At 39.6% G+C, this 25,632-nt stretch overlaps 1 protein-coding gene across 4 annotated transcripts in view; it reads right to left on the reverse strand.

Moving 5' to 3' along the window:
• Window positions 1-25,632, reverse strand: part of sbf2 (SET binding factor 2) — a 148,872-nt gene that overhangs the window by 93,957 nt on the left and 29,283 nt on the right. For all 4 annotated transcript variants that reach the window (XM_056265753.1, XM_056265752.1, XM_056265751.1 and 1 more), the window contains exons 3-4: window positions 14,238-14,375; window positions 1,369-1,500 (exon numbers count right to left, since the gene is read on the reverse strand). In XM_056265753.1, the coding sequence (XP_056121728.1) occupies window positions 1,369-1,500; window positions 14,238-14,375 (270 nt within the window). The remainder of the gene's footprint in view (window positions 1-1,368; window positions 1,501-14,237; window positions 14,376-25,632) is intronic.

Consider the following 25,632-nt stretch of genomic DNA (forward strand, 5'->3'; position numbering starts at 1 on the left):
GATGGATATTGGTCAAAAGCATCTATGATATTCTGGTCCATCCTACAATGAAAGTCTAGAGAGTCTAAAGACTTTTTTTTTATTGTATTCCTAATTTAAAATCACAAGTCTGATCATTTATCAACAAGACACCATATGGATTTGATTCAAATCCATAACCTAAAGAATGAGCGATAGTAATGATGCTGTCTTTGGCAAACATAAATACCAGTGATATTTACTTTTCAATCGTTCTTTGGAAAATAAATCTGGAGAATTATCTGTATAAATAATAGGAAATACCAGCAGGGCATAACAGTGCCCTCTACAATGGGCACATTGAAAAACAAAGGGATATGGTGTGTGACTATAAACATTTGGTCCTTTACCAAGTAATACAAATCAACTAACTTATTCCCAGGCATAGCTCATGCCAAATACATGAATGAAGGCCAAAAGTACAAAAACTTGAGGCAGGCAGTGAGCAAAAAATTGGATGGAGTGGATTTCCTGCTTTTAAGCTCCTGTGATATTCCTCTCTGTAATCCCTGTTTTTATTACATCAGCAGACATAAGTCTTTGATTTAAGGACTGACAATCAATACCGTTCTCAAACCAGTGATGGGTTTAATTATCCTAAATCCAACTAAAGCTCCAGCATGAAAATTCCTAATTATTAACAAGAGATTCTAAATCGAAAACGTGAGTAAAAATGGATTTTGCCTAATTACTAAAGTTACTGGTCACTTGGGAATTGTATGACATTGCATGGTCTGCTAAAGAACAGCTCACTCACTAATTGGCGGATCTATTGTACATCTTCGGAATATAAAAAATCGGAAGTTTACCAAAGAAACCAAAGTTTTTGTTGTTGATGTTGTTTTTTAATACACGTTCCTAGCCTGAAGTCACAACAAAATAGGTTTTTTTTTTGAGAGACGGTGTTTCACGATGGTGGATGGATGGATGGATGGATGGATGGATGGATGGATGGATGGATGGATGGATGGATGGATGGATGGATGGATGGATGGATGGATGGATGGATGGATGGATGGATGGATGGATGGATGGATGGATGGATGGATGGATGGATGGATGGATGGATGGATGGATGGATGGATGGATGGATGGATGGATGGATGGATGGATGGATGGATGGATGGATGGATGGATGGATGGATGGATGGATGGATGGATGGATGGATGGATGGATGGATGGATGGATGGATGGATGGATGGATTGGATTGGATTGGATGGGATGGGATTGGATGGGATTGGATTGGATTGGATTGGGATGGATGGATTGGATTGATTGGATGGATTGGACGGATGGATAGACAGAGGGACGAACAGACACATGGAGAGACAAACAGACTTTACATTACCCTAAATATTTCTGGGTAATCCAGCCTGGTGACAAGAATCAAACTTTTGGGTGAAAAAATTTGAGCTGGCTGGATCAAACCATTCTCCTCTTCCTCTTCCTCATCACCATCTGCCTCCAGCGTCTTTGAGCCCTGAAATGGAAAAGAATCAAAAACATTATTTTTGTTTATTTTTTTTTAAGTTTGGGCTAAATAGAATTCCATGTGGCTGAGGTACTCCTTGAGTTGGTGGACAAGTATAGAGCAATCACATGAGATAAGACCTGGGGTGCGTTTCCCGAAAGCATCGTTAGCCAACTATGGTCGCAAGTTGGTCGCAAATGCAATTGAACTCTATTGGTAACGACGGAACTTGCGACCATAGTTCACTAACGATGCTTTCGGGAAACGCACCCATGGACGTGATTCCGGAAGAATCAACATCTGGGTCAGATTCACTTATAATGTCTTTAACTCTAAACAGACTCTAATCAGACTTCTGAAATGAGGAGTTTTTTCCAATGGAAATATTTTCATTTGATATTTACACACTTTTTTTGCGTTAAAAGGCATAAGGAACACAATTTACTTTGCATTATCCAAAGGCAACCAATATTATAACATTGCAATATATTATATTCATTTACATTTTAACTGATTAAAACACTATTTATTGAAACCAAATAGCATGAGAAGTTGCTAAAAATTCAAACCAGCAACAGGGTTGCTGGTTCATTCAAAGCGCATCATTTCAAGTTTGTACTTTCGTGACCAAAAGTGGTGTTGTCCGAGCTGGTGAGTTATTTAATGACAGAGCGGAAAAAGAACAGCAAAGAGCGAAGACTGAAGACTGAAAATCCAATGTCCTCAGAGGAGATGGACAGTGAGTCTGATGGGGGATTGCAGGGCTTTGTTTCTTAATTCTTTGTTATTCACCACTGATAAATATCTAGGTTGAGGAGTTGAGAGAGCATTGGAAAATAATGCATAAAGATCAAATGATTGCATGTTTTCAGAATCACTGATAAAGCTGAGCTTATAGATAAGCTTAGTCTGTATAAAGTGACTGTCGCTCAGTATACAGGCTCAGTCCGGTTTCCTAAAAAAAACTAAAAACAGCCCTGCACTTCAATACATCAAATGTGATAATGATCATGAGGTCAGCCGAGCAGCGCTGCCTTCTTTCAAAGAGCAAGAGAACGATAAGAGAGGCAAACCAAAGCGTGACAGCGTGTTGACAGAGTTAGTGTCATAAAGGATGGAGAAAAGTTAAGATAGGCTTGCATGATGAATAAAGGAGTGACCCATGCTGGGTGTTATGAAACCGCAAAGGGAACCTGGAGGTGCCGGTCTAATTATAGATTTTACTTTTGGAAATTGGCTAAATTTGGGGTTTGTTTTGTGCAAGGGTCTTGTCCCAAAGGCTGAAATGCTATTGAAATTAATCTAGGCTCACATTACAAGTCCTGGTTTAGTGTGCGAGTTGAATTTGTCTCCATGTGAGTATTTGGAAAAATTTAATTTCCTAAATAATCACATCCAAAGATGCAATCAGTGAAAAAACAAATCATAGTAATTACACCATGTACAACCCAAACTGAGTTTATGGGACAACGGGAGGATTAAATCAATGATAAACTATCAATTTAGGCAAAAAATGTACTTGTACTTGTACAAATGTAAATGTTCTTAGAAATGTACTTTTTTAAAATTCATGTTGGTTTCCTTTGGTTAAAAGAAAAACTCACATTTATGCTGAGAATCGCCTGTTCATAACCAGGGTTTTTTTTTATGCTGGAGCTGCAGTTGGATTTAGGATAATTAAAACCAAAACCATCATCAGCACTTAAATCATTTAAGTCAAAACAACTTTTGATATAATAACAATATCGTGGTGCAACCATGAAGTGAAAAGTATTAATAGTTTTTAGTTTTTGGGGAGTCACACCACATGACATTTTGTCATAAAAAGGTCAAATTACCGGATATTTTATATTAGGGTTGTCAATAGATTACATTTTTTAATCGTGATTAATCGCACACTTTATTAAGCATTCACCATTTATCTTGTTTAACACCATTTAACACGTTCATTTTGTCATCATTTGCTATATCCAGCAAAGTAAACCAGGTGATACTCACAAAACTGTATTTCATGCAAGATTTCTAAGGTAAATTTAGGTGTCTTTACAAAAAGGGACACTTGGAGACTCCAAAAGGCACCAAATAACCAAGTGATGCATATACCTATTACAGTACACAAATCCATTCAGAAATTACTACACACAGCAACATACAAATGACAAATTAAAACCTTATCCTGAATGTGTTTGAAACAATGTGAATGTACTCAAATGTGTCTTCACAATTTTTTGTGGTGAAGGTTTCAATATAACCGACTCACGAGTGCTTATGGTACAGCTCCTGTACATCCATACCTTGATTGCAATCTTCATCTATCAAAAATTAACTAGCAAGATGCTGCTTTGCTTTATCCAGCAGAGAAAAGTAGTTTGCGTATCATCTGGCCATACAGCGGTGGGATGTTTTATCGTTTCATTCAGTCTGTATTTCAAACAGCGCGATGCATGAGGACTCGCGCTCTTCAGAAACAATCACAGAGTATGACAGAGCTAGAGGTCTGCTACCCGACCCGAGCCCGACGGGTCCCGAAAAATGTGCGGGTTTCGGGTCGGGTTCGGGTTAATGTTAATGAACAGCCTCGGGTTCGGGTCGGGTTCGGGTTTAACTAAGAAAAACTAAATAGGCTATATATAGTTTGCGTGCCGTGTGCTTTGCCTGCTTGCTGTGTTGTGGTGACCGGCACGCGAGAGAGAGAAAGTATAGGCTACGTGCGCAGATGTGCAATATGTGCGCGATTTTCTCTCTCTCAAATATAATGATATATAAATATAATTTTTTTAATTATTTGTTTTATTTTATCATATCATTTATATCACAAAAATGTTTTGCGCATGTGCTACCGCTCTCGCGCCCTATTTCAGTAACAATACAGACAGCCGACGACAACAAGCAAACCATGAGTCTGATAAAGCAAAAAATTACTTGGTAAGTTTTTTCTCTTACTGCTGTGCTGCCTGCTGATAGCTAGGGCCGCTGCGCCTACATGTATTTGTTTAATATGTCAGTCAAGCAATCATTAAATACAACATAGCATATTGCAAAAATGGTATTGCTGTGAGAAACAGAATGGACCTCGGGTTCGGGTCGGGTTCGGGCTTAATATGTAAATGTAATTGTCGGGTCGGGTCGGGTCGGGTTAAATGATCGCGGGTACGGGCCGGGTTCGGGCTTCAGTTTAAAGCCCGTGCAGACCTCTAGACAGAGCTCGTGTTTTAAAGGGATACTCCGCTTTTTTTTGGAAATAGGCTCATTTTACAACTCCCCCAGAGTTAAACTGTTGAGTTTTACCGTTTTTGAATCCATTCAGCCGATCTCCGGTTCTGGCGGTACCACTTTTAGCATAGCTTAGCATACATCATTGAAGTGGACAAGACCATTAGCATTTATACCAAAAAAAAATGACCAAAGAGTTTCGATATTTTTCCTATTTAAAACTTAAGACTCTTCTGTAGTTACATCGTGCGGAAAATGTAAAGTTGCGATTTTCTAGGCTGATATGGCTAGGAACTATACTCTCATTCCTGCGTAATAATCAAGAAACTTTACTGCCGTACCATGAGTGCAGCAGGCGCAGTGATATTGGAACGTTGGAAGTTACCGAGCTGGGGACTATTTTCAGGCGCTGCGTCATATCATTACGCCTGCTGCACTCATGGTACGGCAGTGAAGTTTCTTGATTATTACGCAGGAATGAGAGTATAGTTCCTAGAGACATAAGCCTAGAAAATCGCAACTTTACATTTTACAACTCAACAGTTTAACTCTGGGGGAGTTGTAAAATGAGCCGATTTCCAAAAAAAGTGGAGTATCCCTTAAGGTAAAACCCACACTGGAATGAATAATTTGCTTAAAACGCAATGTGAGTCTGTATTCTCTTTGTCACCTCTGATGTAATCAGCCTGGGCTCCGTTTCCCAAAAGAGGAATATATGCATATATATGTGTATATTATAGCATTAATAATGACCAAAAAGCAGACATCATTATCATTCACCGATAAGGAGAGGTTTTGCCTGCATCACCTCCCACTGCTCACAATCTGCTTCTAATTGTCCGGTTTGAGTCAGCGTCCAGCCTGCGAGCTCATAACGATACCTACCTCTCAAACCCTGCTGTCTAACCCCCCGCACTGGAGTCCATTTGATTTGCTCAGACAGTGAAAACATGCCACAAGATCCACCACATCTTATCAGTGGGAGCACAGGATTAAAATACCCTCACAGATGGGAAACACATTTCCAGCTTATTGGGAGGATTTGGTTCAATTATGAAGAAAAATACATTCCAATGCTGCCTCTTCCAATCTGAAAGTAGAAAAATATCTTTCAGTGTGTCATGATTTTTACATTAAGTGGGCTTAATGGTGTAGCTTTAGGAAAGAACGCAACACCTGAAACGCTTGGTCCTGCAGACGCATTAAAAGAAGCCCATAAAAAGTCAGAAATGGAATTGAGAGAATTGTCTACTTTCAATGGGTCTCATTCATGAAACACGAGCAGAACGAATTTTTGTGTAAATCGTGTGTAAAGTGGTTCTGGCGTAAATTTTCGGATTCATGAAAATGTTCGTATTTTCCAAATGTTAGTTGGTACGAAAGAAATCTACACCTGCTCCCAGCCACGCGTAAATAGTGAGTTTAACATCCGAACGTTTTGCGCATTAATAACTAAGGCTGCATTTTAATTCACCTTAATCGGGTACATATTTACACAGCATTTTGAAAAAATATTATATATAGTAATTACATATGGTTTTTCTTTTTACTTCTGGGACTGTTTGATTAACAGATGAAACTCCATTAACTGCATCTGTAATATGCTGCCAAGCTTCCTTTTTTCTAGGACCTGATACGCCACTATGTAGCCTACGCTTGAAAATAAAATGTGGTGTTTTGAATGAACTTCTGATAATAAAACTTCGATTTCTGCATTTGAGAATTTTTTCTTTTTCATTCGCTTTTGAGAAGACATGTTGAAATCCTTCGTTTGGTGTCATAATATGATGCCCATATATAGTTGTCAGTCGGATTTAATGGGCGGGATTTATGGTAATTGAGAATGAGCGTGCACGAGCGTCCCATTTACGACTGATTGGAATTCATTAACACACACACACATTTCACTATCACGTCTGACGTTTACGAAGTATTTGTGAATAAGGAGATGAGTTGGCGGGAAGGTCTCTTTACGCGCAAATCACTCTCATATTTACTCGTATATTTACGAATGTTTCATGAATGAGACCCAATGACTTTACTTCAAGACTACCACATACAGTCCGAGAAAACTTAATGGATGCATAAAATGTGTTTGGACGGATTATACTGTAGCGTATAAGTGCCCTCAACATCTTCGCTAAGCTCCACGCCTTTACTTAACAAGCTTTGCAAGCATCCCATAGGAACGAAATAAAGATTCCTGTGAACATTTCAGTAAAATGGCTCATAAATAGTAAAACTTGATTGAATATTATTCTTTTGTTGGCTGGATGTGACAGTTTACACCTGGTCACTTCATGCGTTTTCTCTGATCGGTTAGCTATCCGGTCGTGAAAAGACCAGGCCAAAATGCTTTCGAGATTTAAATTTAAATCCAATCACTCAAACCACTTCAGGAGGTAGTTTGAGACAAATTCCAAATAAAACTGGACGAATGTAAATGCATCTGGTGGTTAAAACCACGTATGTAAATGTTACTCCTCCCAAAATTAAAAAAAAAATAAGCGTGTGAGAGCATGTTATAGACTAATATGACATGTTATTGCCAGATATAGCAGCAGAGGAGTAGGAGTAGCTGAGTATCTCTTCAGCAAGCCGATGTGCAAACTGTCGCAAATGAAACTGAAAGTAAGTTGCAGATGCTCAACACACAATCATCTTCATTAAAAGTAGTTACTTAACAATGTGATAAAAATGCTGAGACTGCAAATCATCAGAATAAAGAAAAAGGCATCTCGCAGTTGACTGGTGCAGACACATTTATTATTGTTTGGAGAATTTCTGAGGGCAAAATTCAGTCATTTTAATAGGAATCCATGCGATTAGGAATTTCACTGCATTGACCAACAAAAAGCTGAATAGTTTGCATTTAGAGGCATGGATGAATAGTATGTGGATTGGGACGCAGATATACACTCCATGGGTTAAGAGACCATCTAGCATCTATTCACGAAAACAGTCCCAGGAGACCTACAGCATAATGAGATAATGGGCTATCATGGTCACTACGTGAAAGAAGCCACCCTGCACTACGAACTTCTGGATAAGTCTATCAAAGAAAAATAGTGTGGAGGAGACAAAAGCAGACAGATTGAAAAGACCTTTCCGAAGACATTAAGGCAGTGAGGTTGCGATTAAGAATGATTCTTCAGTCTTAATGTGCCTGATGACACTGTGAAGTACTCTTTATGGGTGGTCTTCTCTCTTAATCTCCCACAAGGCTCAGTAAGGATGTAATATAAATAAATAAGATTTACAGTCTCACTGAGAAAGAGAAAGACAGAAAGCGATAGAGAGACAGGGGACAGAGGAGGAAGACAGCGCCAGCCAACAGCTGGGGGTCATCAAAGCTCAAAGACATGACGTGCTGAAGTTCCTGCCAAACAGTTTTGTAACCTTCTGGAGCCACCAGCCTCTAAATACAAAGAATTCCTGCTTTTATTGACCGTTTAATTACACATTCTTTATCCTGTCATGAGTTTGTTTATTTGTACTCAAGTAAAGCAACAGGAAGTTAACAGTAAGTCAGCATGCTGGCATCCATGTAGATGCTTGTGGCAAACAGGCTGATTCATAGTGAATCTGCGAAGGAAACCATTAAACTTCTAAGCATTTAAACAGTAAGCAGTCTGCTCAACAAATTAATGTGATTCACAGCATTGGTCATGATGACCAACACATCCTGAGTGTTGAATTAGGTTAATTACACAAAATGCCACATTGCCGGTACTAGGATGGTTCTCTCAATAGACGAGGAATGTCGGAATGTGATCAACTGGTTTTCCTCACAATTACGTCTTCATTTTCACAGGTAAAAAAAAATAAAAAATGAGTACAGTGATGGTTATCTGACCTGCTTTCTGAGGAACAAGAGCCTGTTGCGACATTCTAAATGATTTAAAGCTGTGAAGCCAATTACCTTGAACATCCACTACTCTTTTGAAGACATCACTCAATTTTTCTCCTAGAAAACAACAGCAGTGTTGCATTTGCCCACAGTGAAATAAACTTGAACTGAGGAGCTTGACTAATGCGCATCATGGCTTTGCTCGGAATCTCACCATCATCTAATGAAAAACCTTTTAGACACAGTAATCACGAATGTGGTAAAATTTACTGACATAACACGCACAAAAAAGTGCAAAGCATTAAGGAGAAATATAGCTGGAGGTAGCAATTACGGTAACAAGTAGGTTCTGTACCAAAAGTATGACGCAAAGAGTTAAATGACAACAGAGGTTGGACAATAAACAATCATATGAGGGATTTGAACCTACAACCTTTGGGATATTAGACTAAACCTTTTCCTCTATCACCACCTTCTACCTGTTGGAAATGTAACATGTTGAGAGACAACATAAAATTATAATGGCAAAAAAAAAAAAAATGATGATTCTTCAGGCAAATTGTACAAGAATAACAATAACAGGCAAAAATCTGACTCAAATTTGGTGACAATTGGACAAACATTGCAACATGAGTTGCAAGAAAAATGGATCAGGGGACTATTCACACTAGACTCCCAGCCAGAGAAAGTAGTAGAAAGTAGAAAAATAATAAGAAGAACTCCAAGGTAAACAATACGCACCTTCAGTGCCTGGCCCCTAATAAAACCCAAAAGCACTTTTGGCTAACAGTAGAGTTGAACAGCTGTCCTCATTGAAATCTATGTGTGCTATCAGAAAGATGATATAATGAATTACTTATACTGTTCTAGCATTCTGTAAGACCTGGTAAGCTGGATGCAATGTAATCAAAGTAGGGTATACTTCATGCTCTATGATTTCTGAAGTAGACCAATGGCAAACACTTAAAATACAGCCACAATAAAAAGGGTCCAAGCAGGTAAAAAAAAGTCCCCAACTGGCAAATTTGGCAGAACATAGGCTGTGGATACAATTGTTGACCAACCATTTACCACAAAACATGCTGAGATGTGTTGAAACATGTTATATAGTAGATCTACAGCAAGGCCTTTAAGAAATATATGTAATTGCTGCCGGCAATCATTTTTTGTTCATCTGTCCAACTGATATTGTAGTATGTTAGCACTTGTAGCGAAGAAAAGGCATGTCAAATTTTAACTTCCTTACCCAAACGGTTTTTACGAGATTCTCCTAGTTACAGACTCCCTCTAGGGGTGAAACTTGGCATGTGTCCTTCAAGCAACCTGGTATCCATGTGTAATTTATTTGGACATTCAGAAAAAGTAGGTCCATTAGTCAACATGTTTCTGCCAAACAACTGATGAACCTGGATAACATAATTTACAGAAAATGGTAATACTCTGCTATACGCCTGGGGGCAGTCGTGGCCTAATGGTTAGAGTCAGACTGGTAACCCGAAGGTTGCGGGTTCGATTCTACCTTCAGGAAATTACTGAGGTCTCCTTGAGCAATAGCCTGGATGCCAGCCCGAACCCCGCCCACAACATTTTTTGGTCGGGAAGTTCGGTCCGGACTCGATCCATTGAGGAGTAATTATGATCGGTTCAGAATTAGTCGGGCCAATCAAATTGCCAGGGCGGGCTTTAGACGATGATTGACAGATGATCTGCAGTTACGTAATCATCACGTTATCAAAGAGTGCTTGGGTTGAACTGGTTTCCCTCAGAGATGACTGCAGCTGGAGAATTGAGATGTATAGATTCCGCTATCGCGTCTGTTGTAAAATAAATCGACAGCGCATTCATTTTAAAAGACGTACAGGGAACTGCAATCAAGGCATTTGTCGATCGGAAAGATGTGTTTGCCGTCCTTCCTACGGCATTCAGCAAAAGTTTAATTTATCAGCCCTCTCCGATGGTCGCTAAGAAGATGGGATGTGGTCGTTGTGGTTTCTACTTTGGTCGCACTCATGGAGGACCAAGTAAAAGAAGCAACACTCAATATTTTACTACCTCTTCCAGCGTGCGTGCAGTTGAGTTCTGTTGAAACTATGCTATGCAACTATGTAGCTGACTTACTGCGTTGCTCTGATTGGTTGTAGGTCTATCCAATTGAGTGCAGAGTTTTTTTTTTTCCTGGTTCGGTTAAGACACGCCTCATAATCAAAGCCCTATGGAGCAGTATCAGACTCACATTCTGACTAGAATATGAGTATGACGAAGTCAGGCTACTTGAGCAAGGCACCTAAGCACCAATTGCTCCCCGGGTACCACAGTGAATGACTGCCCACTCCTCCGGGTGAGTGTGTCCACGTATTTTGTTCGACGGGTGTTCACTACTAACTGCCCCTAATGTGGGTGCACTAACTCGTAAGGGTTACATGCAGAGGAAAAATTCCGAGTATGGGTTACCATACTTGGCCTTCATGTCATGTCAAAATGTCATTTTAAAAAAAAGTTCTCCATTTACCCCAGAGGTGGATAAATCAGAGATAGGCTTCAGTGCTCTTCTTTACCAGAGCACCTAATCTTCGATAGTTCGAGGTTGACTTCCACGCTGCATCGGTTTGCCACATTAGAGAGGAAAGCCCTGGCAATTAAAGATTAATCCCAGATTTTTGCCCTGATTTACAGTCTGGACAAGTCAACAATAGTTGTCAAAAGTTGGAGCTAGTCTGCAGATTTGAGTTGAGAGATTTCATAGAAAATCGCGTAGTGTATCAATTCACACACGCACTGACACACACACACCGCACTGACAGATGCCGACCAATGCAGACAATCACCAGATTACAGTTCGTCACTTCTCAGACATTCCACGATGTGACAAATGCTGACTAAACACGTTCAATTAGCGAGAACAAGTGGCGTCCAACGCCAGATGGCAACAGGGGCGACACACTGATGTTTAGTGTTTATTGTTTATTAAGTGTTTATTGCCTTTGGTCGGCATCTATCGGTCCAGTAATTAGCGTTATAATGGGCAGACTCCGATTTTTGTAGCTTTTTTTGTAGATTTCATCCAGTCATTGAATATCTAACACTTTTGATATTTTGAGTCGATTTTAGAACTCGTATTGTTTGCATTTGCCTTGCGTCTCCTGTCAACAAGGTGCATGTCGTGTGAATTTGTTGTGTCCCGAACCTCAGTCGTTTAGTATATGGAGCCCACTTTTTCTCTGTAACGAATTATAAAGTCGGCAAGTGTATGCCTAGTGTTTGAAAATATGTTCAGATTTGAAAAGTTGTGTAGTGTATTCCAGCCTTAAATTGTGCTAGTACCGGCTTGACCCTTATTACCAATCCTGCCCCAGTACAGTAGACTACTTCAGTCAAGGATACAAATTTAGGGGATGCGGCTGCGCGGTTCCTTGCACTCCAGGACTTTCACTTTATAGTGAAACTTCTCAGCACAGGAAGAAAAAAAATTAACGCTCAACATTTTTTCTCTCAGAATGTGGGACAACTGATAATCTTCTACAGGAGCTAGTTTAGTCTAGTTTCATGAGGGGCTGAGGTTGGAACCCTGGTGGGCACTGGGCAAAAGTCAGGAATTACAGCTGCATTCTTTACATAGCTGTCCTCCAACCGCAGCCCCTTGGGGTTCTCTTACAGCGCTTCTTCTTTCCTTCTCCTCTCTGGACAGTGAACTTTAAGATGCAGCAGCAAAATATTGTCCATCCTGGTTGCAGCTGCCATCACTGAAAGGTTCTCCGACTGGTTGTCTTTATCCTTAGAAATACTGACTTTCTCACCTCAATCAACTTTAAAATATTTTGAAAGTACTCTGGTCTTTTTTTAGGCCATAAAGACCAATTGAAGAACTTTCACTAGCAAAGAGCAAAGAGTATCTCAGATAAATTTTCATTAGATGTATAAATGCATAAATGGATTCTTTGTTAGCTGCTAGAGTTCTTACCAGGTCAAGAAAATATGATATAACCCCAATTTTAGCATCTCTACACTGGCTACCTGTTAAGTTCTGTATCAATTACAAGTATTGCTACTGACTTACAGGGCCCTAAGTGGTTTAGCTCCTGTGTATTTAACTGATCTTCTATCGCCCTACAATCCACCAAATTCTCACCATAAAACTCTTGGTACTTTTGGTAGTACCTAGGATATCGAAGTCCTCTAAAGGAGGGAGAGCCTTTTCGCATTTGGCTCCTAAACTCCGGAATAGCCTTCCTGATAATGTTCAGGGCTCAGACTCACTCTTCCAGTTTAAATCTAGATAAGAGACACATCTGTATCTAATAATGTATCTAATAATGTACACAAAACCTTGCACTCCAGTTATATTAAATCAAAAGCACATTACATTTCTTGCTTGAAATGTTATGAAGAGCAGCTACGTTAATTCTTTTCCATTTGCTTTTGTGTTTCTACATCGGGATGCCCATTCTGAGGTAACTAGAGATAACACCAGTTCCAGTTTGGATCCTGCCACTTACGAAGATTTCAGACAACAACACCTGTAAAGAGATTTCGATTCACAAGCTTGCAATTCGATTCGATTCCGATTCCGATTCGATTCAATATTGATTATTTTGGATATCAGGTACAATACATGGCAAATTTTCTCAAGGAAAACAAATCTCTTAACTAATGCTGTAAACTATGGGAGTCAGTTGTAGCCTACTAGGCTTCATTAGCCTACTATAATATTGAAGGTAAAAATTAACTGATTTGTAGCTATACAAACACTTAAATTACACTTTTATTTATTTTTATAATAATAAAGTTATATGAAATATAAACATTTAAATGGTGGCTGTCATAAAAACTTGCCAGATTTATTCAAACATGCATTAAATATCGAAGAACATTAAAAATGATATGGTGCATATATTTAGCAAAATGCTCCTCTTTATAGTTAATTTTTCAAGCTGACTAACGAGTTTATGGTCACATATGTTTTTTCTGAGGTAAATGTGACGTTACATGACATTGTTTACAACAAGTTGTTTTACTGACGTCTTTCCACAGTTGAAACACTGATTGAGCGATTCCATGTGACATGATGCGGATTTCTATAAGTTTACACATTCACACACATTCAGACGTTCATTCATGTTTATTTCGCGCTGTTAATGGTATTATTAAGGCAGAAGAAGAGATCATGTGCGCTCAGCGCTGCTGCTTCTTTTGAGCTGAGCTGAGCCAGAGCGATCTCACGCCACAGCGCCAAAACGGTATTTATGTTTTTGAATTTCGTAAGAAAAAGGACGTAATTTGAGACTTTATTTAGTATCAATAGTAACAAAGCACAAAGATTATTGCGATTTATTGGATGGGATGCGCGCTACAATGTTCTAATCATTCATCAAATGAAAACAGGATGACTAATCGATTCTTGAGATTTAAGAATCGATATCGGTTCGTAAAAATGAGAATCGATTAATATCGAGAAATCGATATTTTTTACCCAGCCCTAGCATTTTCTGTAAAGCTGCTTTGAAACGATATGTATTGTGAAAAGAGCCATACAAATAAATTTGAATTCAATTGAATGATTGGTTGAATAACTAAAATGTAACAAAAAATGATTGCGAAATTATTCTGGCATAAATTAATTTTGGTACTAGCTCATACAGTTTATACAAGTAGACCCTTATAACAAAAAATATGGCCTTAATCTCACCTGTAAGTTGACCTCTGCCTCAAAGAAGGTCAGACAGGAGCAGTAGTGCCGTTCTGAATCTATGTCTGTAAGCACCACTGTAAAGAATGTCGGGGGTTTCCTCTCACGAGACAGCCTCCATCCACCAGGCTGGCAGAACTGTAAAAGCACCAAAACAAACACTGTTAGACTTCACTCTACACAAGGGTCTGACATTACCAGAACATCTAGTCCGCACAAAATCATAAATTATGGTTACCATTAGAGATGACATCATTTGCACAGAGAAGCTCACAGGAATTTAAATTGGGGTTGTTGAAAATCATTTCAAACACCTTTCAATCTTTTGACAGGGATCACTGGAATGAAGTATGAGGCTGTTAAGGTACGTCAGTGTGCAAATTGGCTAGTGTGTGATCATATGCAGGATGTGCCACTTCAGATAGTACATCCTCTTATCAGAAGGCAGGAAACGCCACTGAGTGCCTCAGTGCCCTTCCAAAAGCCCCTCCATATCCATTCTGTTACACAGAAAATCCCAATAAATAAATCTGGATACTATCTTAGCAGACTAATTGTAGATTGCCCATACAGATTTACAGATGAGTCCTGCTGATGAATCCATGCTGCTGCAAATGCTGTGCCACAACAAAAGAAATCATTCTACATGAGTTGTAAGTTTGCAGTCTGTGTTGAATGTGATGCAATAAAAAGACAGCATACTGAAATCGAAAGCTTTTGAATTGGATTGTATCAAGTCAAGTACCAATTTGCAAAAATATGTATTTCTGCACATCACAACTATCGAGTGACTGATGTAAGATTTCAGAAGCGCAGTGGCATTCCTGAAGTTCAAACATTAGAGCAGTGGTTCCCAATCCTGTTCCTATAGAACCACCAACACTGCACATTTTGGGTGTCTCTCTTATATAGCACACATATTTGAGGTCTTAGAGAAGGGGTGTCCATCCCTGCTCCTGGAGGGCCACTGTCCTGCAGAGTTCTGCTCCAACCCCAATTGAACACACCTGAACCAGCTACTCAAGGTCTCACTAGGCATACTAGAAACTTCCAGACTGATAGGTTGAGGCAAGTTGGAGCTAAACTCTGCAGGACAGTGGACCTCCAGGACCGAGTTTGGACACCCCTGTCTAAGGGGGCTTTTACACTGGGCTCGTTTGCTGCGGTCCGAGCCCGAGCGCGTTTGTTCCCGGTGTCCCCCGCAGCGTTGGTCTGGTTTAACACACAACTTGATTCTATCGACCCTGGTGCGTTTGCGTGCATATGACGTCATCGCAAACGTGCACGGCGCATGATAGAAAACAGAACGTGGGTCAATATTGTGTTTTTTTTTATTAATTCGCTGCTATTATGCGCAGTTGAGTGAACACTACAGGTTTACTGTGCGTGTGTCACATAAGGTGGACTTCTGCTGCTTACAAACGGACTCTTTTTAGTAGACAGTGGATTTCCTATTTTGTTTCCCTGATTCCACGCGCAATGCACAAATACACTGCACGCAGGCTCACTCTCGCTCGTATCCAAGGTAAATCATCAACACTATCATCCCTTACAAGCGTTTTATTTAACTAAATACATCACAATAAGCTATAAACGCATGCGCAGGTTACTTTACTTCATGAACAAGTGCGCACCCGAGTCCGTGTTGCTTTCACATTCACGCGAACCGCGGCACGGTTCGGGAGCAACCGAACTCAGACCACCTCTTCCAGGTAGTCTCGGGTTCGGTACCCCAGTGCGCACCCGGGTCCCATGACAGCGTTCACATTAGCGATTTGTCATGCGAACCGTGCCCCGTTCCGAACTAAACTGCCAGTGTGAAAGCCCCCTTAAGAGTCTTTACTAACGAGCTGATGAGTTGAATCATGTGTGTTTGATTAGGAAGACATTTAACATGTGCAGTGCAGAAGGTTCTCCAGAACCAGGATTGGAAACCACTGCAGTAGAGCATGGCACTGGCAATCCAAAGGTCATGGGTTGGATTTCCAATTACTGCAAAATGCAATGAAAGTCACTTTAGATAAAAACGTCTGCCAAAAGCTTTAATGGAAATGAAACTACAGGCAATGAATAGATGCTTCTGAAAGACTCTCCTGACAAGCGGTAAAGAGATAAGAGAGAACAAGTCATTAGACTAAGTACATCTGCTGTGTTAGTGCTCGAGTTCGAAGTGGCTTGGCAGGCACAGTGAGGTTGGATCACAAATGGCGGCCTTGCAGGTGAGAGAGGAGGAAGAACAGGAGAAGGACAAATCAAAGAAAGTCATGGATGAAGATGAAAGAGAATTGGGAAACTACTGCATACTGCACAAAGACAACTTTTGACTTACGGATAGGCAAAAGTGATAAGGTGAGTGGGTGAAAACATGACAAAGAGTGATGGGAGAAGGAACAAGAGCGAGAGGGACAGCAAAAATGAAAGACAGAGCGATATGTAGTGTGTTGGATTGACCTCAGGGCTTGAACCAGGATGTTAGCATCCCGCTGCAGCCACAATAGAAGGCAGGAAATCTGGAACGCTGGCAGGCGAAGACGGAAGAGTGGGATGCTCCTTTCCCTTGTCAGATTGGGAAAGGTTCCAGGAAAATTACAGGAAAATATGAAAATATTCAAAGTATGCGATTAATTCGCAGCCAAATCCAGATAAACAAATAATGAGAGTGCATACATTGGGTTGAAAATGTGGGACAGCAGTGCCACAAAGACCCAAAATGGACTTTAGACAGGAAAGATGCTGTAATTTGGCACAAATGACAATGTACAACCTAGTGAACATACTGTTCTTCTATTCCTCACAGCTTCATTTTCATTTGCCTTAAATTTAATATGACATGGTCTATAATTGTGGAGAAGATGTTGTATATTATTATATTATTACATCAATCCCCCTTGTTCCCGAGGCTGTTATTATTCGAGTGGCCCGAGGCTCTTAGTTAAAGAGGCTGGGGTCTGGCATTGATTCAAATACTACAAAACCCAAGCCTTGGTCTGAAGTGTTTTGCACGTGCTTGATTTATTTCACAAGACAGAACATCCAGACAGACAACAACTTTTTCGGTCTCATCAACTGGACTGCAATCTTATTTTTACTGTAAATATTAGCTTAAGTTTAACATTTAAGGTCACTGAAGTAGTTCAGGAAGAAGGCTAGGATTGGTGGGGAGCTCTAGGACAAGATGTTTCACACAGCTGGAAAATAAACTCAAGCTACAATGTGTTACAACGATCGGTTATTGGATTCTGTTATCTGATGACAACCATAAAAAATGAAACACTAAGGAGCCCAAACAAGGGATCGAGGTAGCAAGGGATTGGTTCTTTAACCATGACTGTGATAAGAGGTCTTTGTACTTAATGTCTGTTTGGAGCATACAGAAGCAAAGAACACAAGGTCAAAATCTGGGCAATTAACAATTCATGTTTCAATTCAAATAAGTCATTCCAGTTCTTGATTTGGAATAAAAGAACAAAAGAATCAAGAATCAAATAAAGTTCAGAAATCAGGCTGGATGCACTAGCCTAAATATTTCTGATTCACTAAAAAGAACCAGCTTAGTAATTTGTTCAGGAATCAAATTATTATTCCTTTAAAGGTGCACTGTGTAATTTTTAGCGGCATCTAGAGGTGAGGTTGTGAACTGCAACCAACAGAAGTTACGGTGGCCGACAGGAAAATATGCCGTTGTCTGAGACAGTAGAGAGTAGCCAGTTAAGCAATGAGGTTTCTTTACGAAGATAAATTAAGAAATTAGGATTACTTAATTATTCAGTAAAACGATATGTTATTGCGAATATTATTGTTACTTGTTCATCATTGTGTCAGTGTTTTATTCGCCGACTTTAGCTAGCTTCTTTGCACGAAGAACAACATAGTGACGAAACGCGTTTGTCCGTTTAGGGCTACTGTAGAAACATGTCGGCACATTTCAATGTAAGGGGACCCGTGGTGTATGTAGATAGAAATGGCTCATTCTAAGGTAATAACAAAATAACGGTTCATTAAGTAAGGTCTTTATACACCACTGTAAACATAGTTATGTAAATGATATTGCATTTCTGTCAACAAGTCCTCCTAAATATTACACAATGCACCTTTAAGTCATGATGTTTTCAAAGTAACTTGGATGTGTCTACATCTCCTCCATCTTTTGACATTTGCACTGACAACAAGTTGAAATTTCCCACTTCCAACCTCAAACTGTTCCAGTCAACTTGGAATTCTCCTACCTCTACTTGAAGATAACCAATTTAATGTCACTTGAGTCACTGCCATCTTGGAAATGAAGTCAAATGACTGTATTCAAGGTTGATCCAGTGGTTATTTTCAAGTTTGGAGTTGCAGCATTAATAAATACATCATACAATAATAATCATGGCTGTATTTCGAAACATGAGCGAAAGAAGTCTAAAGCTGAACCTATCTGAACTTTGAGCGTCACATTACAATGCTTCACCTGCTGACAAGACGTTAGCTTGCCGCTTCGCTCCAATGGAGAAAGTTGACACGAGTCACATGAACGAGTTCTCCAAACTGAGCTTGCACTCTTGCAACCGTGAAACAGCTGAGTAATATCACAGAGAACACAGACCCTTTCCTTAAATTAGCTCTCAGTCAAGTGACAATGGCACTCCGTCGTGTTCTACCAGTCATGATGTCAGAGGGCTTTCAATTACACAGCTGGCCTTGTCAGAGAAAGTTCCTCATCATGTGAGAAATGAGTGGCACGTCCACTCTGCAAACAAGACACAAGATCTGCAGCTTGACCTGCTAAGAATCAGTTCGGTGGCTAAAAGCATGGAGGACAGAACAACCATATTAGATCCTCGTCTGCCTTGTGCTGTGTTCCGTTACTTGCATCTCTGTTTAATGACAGCCATAAAAGGCAGAGGACTGCTGCCCTAGTTAGAGGACAAAGCAAGAGCCGCCACTATGATTGCTCTGGGTTGTGTAACAGTACATAAGCTGTAACAGCAGAAACGTATTCCTTTAACTTAGTAGCCCATTGGAATCAATTCAGTTTAAGTCCCCCTGAGGTGAAAATCAAGCTTTTAATGGTGTTTATATGTCTATGTGGTGTTTTTAATATGCTTTAATAAAAACCATGTGCAAATTCATGTCAACACCATTGCTGAGTATTTTCTCCTTAAAACTGCAGTGAATCAAAGACAGTCTCAAAAACAGTTTGAAATCGCTGGTGTTTCTGACATCACAAACTACATTGTAGCCACCAATCAGGCCCTGTTTACACGAAAACGATTCCGGGTGAAAACGTAATAATATTTTATCGGATGTGCCTTTCGTTTACACGGCGACGGCGTTTTTGGGGCTTAAAAACGCAAAAAAGTGAAACCACCCTCCAAAGTGGAAATCTTAAAAACGCTCCACCGTCGCGTTTCCGTCTAAACGGGTAAAAACGCAAATCTGCTCATGGCGGCTCTCGTCGCGTACGCATTTACGTCACAGGCATGCGCCAGTACAGGAAAATAACAACCAACATGTCGGATTATTTCCATACGTCGGACCTTCAAGTTGCCCTAGCAGCTCTGATAAACGTCCAAGAGTCTTTTCAATTTCGCGCTACTAGGGAGAGAAGTAGAAGGAAGGTTGTACGCAGGCGCACGGACTTGTTGTTGTTGTGTGGCAGTGCTTCACATTGCCAGCTAGCCGCCTGGAGTGCATACTACATCGCATTTCTAACACTTTTGCGTCTCCATATGCACGCAGATTTCCCCCCCATAACGCTCGTCTAAACGCAGAATAAAAAGTGAAAACGAAACGCCACTTTTGCGTTTTCTCTTCAGATCGTTTCCGTGTAAACATGGCCTCAGATCAACGTGTGATCGTCAATGAGTGAATCTCTGAGCTGATGTGAGTGAGTGGAGGTGGAGCTATTTTGCATATTCATAGAACCGCATATATTAAATGAGGTAAAGGTGTTGTTACATTTAAGCTAATTTAAATTAGGAATTTTTCAAGGAAAAAACTAAAAACTAAAAACTAAACATGTAATTTTGGTGATCAAAAATGAGTTTTAAAAGATAAAATGATTGACTACAGGGGGACTTTAAGGCTATACAATTAATCAAATATTGAAGACTCAAAAATGAAAAGATTTTGGCAAGCAATTTCAAATGCCAAATCATGGTTGCCGCCACTGCTCTAATTTGTGCCATCCTTCCAGTAGGTGTCAGATTCTTCATCCTCTTCTGACATTTTAATGGCAATGGGCCAACCACCATTCAGGATTGGCGTGTAAAGCACTGGATGGCACACAGGAGAGCAATAATAATAATAATAATAATAATAATTCATCACATTTATATAGCGCTTTTCTGGACACTCAAAGCTCTTTACCTGGATGGGGGAATCTCCTCAACCACCACCAATGTGCAGCATCCACCTGGATGATGCGACGGCAGCCATATTGCGCCAGAACGCCCACCACACACCAGCTTACTGGTAGAGAGGAGACAGAGTGATGAAGCCAATTTGTATATATATATACATGGGGATGATTAGGAGGCCATGATGGACAGAGGCCACTGGGCAAATTTGGCCAGGATGCAGAAGGTCCCCCATCCAGGTACTAACCAGGCTCAGCTCTGCTTAGCTTTAGTGGGCAACCAGTCTTGGGCTACAGGGTGATATGGCTGCTGGCAATAGAGCGGTCAACCCATAAGTTAGCATCAACCTGGTTCCCTCGACAAAAACCCCAACAGGATTTATCCATTGGCTTTTGGATTATAGCAGAAAATAAGCTCTGTGCATGTTTTGTTCATCATCAAATATTCACAAATGCACACAAATTATAATTAATTGAAAATATGTTTAAAAACATAAATACAATCGGTAGAGGTAAAATCTAAAAGTAGGCTATAAACAAACTACACCACGGTTACATGACTTCAGCATCAACATCACTAAGCTCTTTCAGTTTTTATTTAAAAAAATGTTTCCCCTGCAAATTCAAGTTAGAATAGCTAGAATGGCAAGAGCGTTGTGAAAAGAACGAGGCTGTGAAAGTGGACTAGTGAGTAGATGAGTTTATCTGTTCGGCTGATGACTTTCAATGTTTCTGGCAACCTCTGTAGTCCCATTAAGCCACTTTTCAAGACAAGTAAAAGCTTCAAAAATCAGTAAAATGCATTACTGATGTATTTTACGTCATGATCATTTTGAACTTGTGTTAACATTAAACCTAATTTAAGCCTTTTAACTGAAAACCCATTTGAAAAATCCATTGACTTAAAGACGATGGAACTAGAAAACCTAGAAACGAGCATTTGGCCAACAAAAATATGTCATACCTGCAGCACAAAATGGCAGCCACCACAAATTTACTGTGTTTGATTTTCACTGAATCCAATCGGAGAAAATGACCAAATAAGCTGCATGGACTTTAGCTGACCCGTGATTTGGTGTCAGCAAAACCAGATACCTAACCAGATATTCATTACAATTATTTCCTTGTGTTGTGGAGAAGAAAGAAAGTCAAGTGGGTTAAGTAAATTATGACTGATTTAACTGGTTTTCATCTCTTTAACTAATTATTAAAAGGGTCAATTACGCTATGTAATTTAGGCTCACTTGAACACTTCCATTATAATCAATAAGGCAAAAACAGTATAAATAAGATATGTATTTTTCAGCATAGGCAGCCGATTCACAGGTCCTATAAGACTGCCTTAGAATTTAGCCAAAACACACACAAAAAGTATTTTAAGACATAATTGAGCCTTTGCGTCTGGAGCATATTGATGCCTAACAAAAACTGTCCAAGTGGGCTGTGTGTGAGGAAAAGAGAGAGGGTGTGTTTTCATAAGGTGTGAGAATATAGATTATAAATGGAATAGACACTTGTTGGCCCATCACAACCTTCTCGCCTAGGTGGACAACAGCTGAAAATCTCACAGGAAGAAGAACAATAACACTGGGGAAAGAGGTGTCAGCACTGGTCACCCTCTGTCAACACTGTACAGTTTTATCAGAATGGGCAGCAACTAATGTTGAATCCAAATATGGGACAGTCTATTTATGTCAGCCACAGACCAAGGGTAGGAAATGCTCAGCTGAGCCAAGATGGAGACCCCATTCTTCTGCCTGAATATGTGTTGAGCTGAAGGAAACCTGGAATAACCTGTGATGAAAACACTTCCTGAGAACATCTTCAGGGTCAAAGGAAATAAAAAATAAAAAGAGTGTTTTTATGGACCTAACCCATCAGAGCATGTGCTAACAGATCTAAATTACCCACAAAACTGAGGTAACACATGCAGTTTTCACATTACCAATACGACTTTGTTCTAAATTCAGCTATGGTCAGGATATTTCATATGGTCAGTTATGCAATACCGCACATATGGTTCACTTTAAGGACAGATATTTTTAGTTAGTCAATGGGGATGCTTATAATTTACCAGAGTGGGTGGAGGGGGAGTTATGTGGAGACACTAACAATGCCAAATGAGCAACATATTGACAGCATCGTAATTTCATGACCTGTACTTTATTGAGCTGATGACAATTCAAGCATGTCAGAAATGCAGAAGAAAAGGCAAACGGCATGTCCTCGATCTGGTGAGAGAGTATAACGTGTCATTTACTTCAGTACTTGAGCAGCTCATACAGCTGGATCAGTCGTGCTCTTCGCTAGTCCACTCCTCTGGGGAGATTTCCTCACTTGAGATGAATTTCCTTTTTAAAACAGTATAAATTGAAAACACACTGACATTTGAACGGGTGAATTTTAGCCTGAAAACTTTCGACAAACATGCAGCAGTCCTGAGAGAGTTGAGTGATGTTTCACTCTAAACATTTTGCTTTCAGTTTGTATTCCCAAAACAGCAGTGGGGGAAACACTTTAGACATCCTTGGAACTTCCCACCATTGCCCGGAATACAGCAATGAATTTTACTCATGTGTAAAAAGAAAAATGGTAGGACAGGTGGTAGCACGTTCTTTACAAATACAAAAGGTCAGCTAAGGTCTATTGGGATGTTAACAACTACTTTTTTTTTATCTTTCACGGATAAGCATATGCAGTTTTGCCCTGTTGGTGGAGCTCAACCTCAAATACACTGTTTTAATAGCTGTGAAATAATGTAACTAAAGTACATTCTACTGTATCTGAGAAAATCACAATATGCACGTTGCAATGTGGATGTTGTTATGCGGTTGCTTTATAGTTGCTGTGGTGCTCAGTGATTTTAGCATGTTGCTTTGTAGTTGTTATTGTGTTGTATTGTATATAGTGAGAAGAGCTCATCCCAAAGTCTCTCTGAAATTCGTCTCAAAACATGGCTTGGGTCCATGGTTCAAAATAAGACAATGTTTTTTTTTGGGTTTTTTTACCAGTTTGATATGGTGCCAAAAAAATCTAAGTCTGATCACTTAGGGAACAACTTATCCCTATAGGGATCTCCCAGTCACGTGACCCCTAGCCGCGTGTCAGCCATTTTGACGGAATACATCCGTCGGCTACTCATAGATCCATTGCCGTGGGTAATATATATTATTAGTATATTATACTAATTATATAATTATTAGTATATTATTATACTAATAATATAATTATTAGTATAATTAGCCTAAATATTGCAATACTTTGCGCTACAGTATTGATATAATTGCATGCGCAAAATCATGGTGCAAAATATCTCGATACTGAACAGAATCGGTTTTTTTCCCTACCACGTCATGTCATCGCACTTATTATTAGCATCACAAAAATAAATATACAAGAGGAAGATAAAGGAATTAGGAATCATATATCCATATGAAGCACCACAAGTTCTTTTTACAGGCATTAAATATGTAGAAAAACTTCCTGACATTGAGTTCGGTGACATTACAGCTACCTAATTCACTTCCCATCACGCTACACCGGAGTTTCATTAAAAGAAAAAGATTTTTCAATCATCACCGCAAACGTTGGTCAATGTATTTTTATCACCAAATTATAGTAGGCCTACCTGTAATCATTTTTAAACTGAGTTTACAGGGAAAAACACAAAACAAAATCACCAACAAGATTAAGTGTATCTTTAATGAATTTGTTTAATCTAGTTTGATCCAAGAAAAACGAAATAATAGCCTATGCTTATATACTTTTTTATACTTATCACTGACTGTCACTGTATGATAAACTGTCATTGAGACTGTTGTCTCAACCTGTGTTTCTAACGATTTATAAGAAGTGTCAAATAAAATACAAGATCAGCTTTTGGTAATTGAAAACGAAAGAATGTAATGTGATAATACGCCTAACGAATTAACTGATCTAGGAATGCATGTATGCGTTTTGCCTGTTTATTGCCACCAACCACTTTTCTCCGTTTTGTTTCTTTTGGGATACGGTATAAAGATATTCCTTTTGTATGATCACGTATCTGATCGCATCCAAATGCACAGCATCGCTCGGGCATGATAGGAATATTCCGTGACGAGCTGTATTATCACCGGCGGTTTAGCATTTTCTATTCCGTCAAGATGGCTGCTCCACATGGCGTGACGTCACGCGGGACGTCCCTATATGCAACAGGCTGCTTGATTTGAGGTCTCATTCATGTCTATAGCCTACATGGATTTGACGAGATCTGCACCAGGGTTGCCAGGTTTGTGTAACAAAGGCAGTCCAATTGCTATTCAAAACCTGCCCAATCATGGCCAAAACTAGCCCAATCGCATTCCAGTTGGGTTCCCCAGTAAAAATCGTGCTCCAGGGGGTAGAAGAAAAAAATAAACACAGCAACAGTGTAAAAGTAGCCCAATTCTGCAGGAAAACCCAGACTTGGCAACACTGTTATACACTGTTGTTTAATAGAGTTAGGGGTTTGTACACATCCCTAAAACCAGGCTCACACTACAGGAGTTTTTAAATCTTAACCGATTGTGAAATCTGGTTGCATCACCCACATATGGAAAATCTTCACAGATTTTCTTCTTTCAAATCTCAAACCTGCATATACAAGATTTGAAAATCGTGGCGCATCACACACTACAAGATATTTTTAAAGTCCCCTTGTGGTGGAAATCAAGCTTTTAAAATGTTGTTTATATGTCTATGTGGTGTTTTAATATGCTGTATTAAGACAAACCATGTGCAAATTCATAAGTCAGCACCATTGCTGAGTATTTTCTCCTTAAAACTGCAGTGAAACAAAGACAGTCTCAAAATCACAGTTTGAAATCGCTGGTGTTTCTGACGCCACAAACTACATTGTAGCCAATCACGTCAACGAGTGGATCTCTGAGTTGGTGCGAGTGAGTGGAGGCGGGGCTAATTTGCATATTCATAGGACCGCATATACTAGATGAGGCAAGGGTGTAGAGTTACATTCAAGCTATTTTAAGGCATGAAAAATAAATTCAAGGAAAAACTGTTTAAATATGTATT

This window comes from Rhinichthys klamathensis, unplaced genomic scaffold, assembly GCF_029890125.1.
Source record: "Rhinichthys klamathensis goyatoka isolate OS25496 unplaced genomic scaffold, OSU_Roscu_1.1 h1tg000240l_1, whole genome shotgun sequence".
In the NCBI taxonomy this organism is placed as follows: Eukaryota; Metazoa; Chordata; class Actinopteri; order Cypriniformes; family Leuciscidae; genus Rhinichthys; species Rhinichthys klamathensis.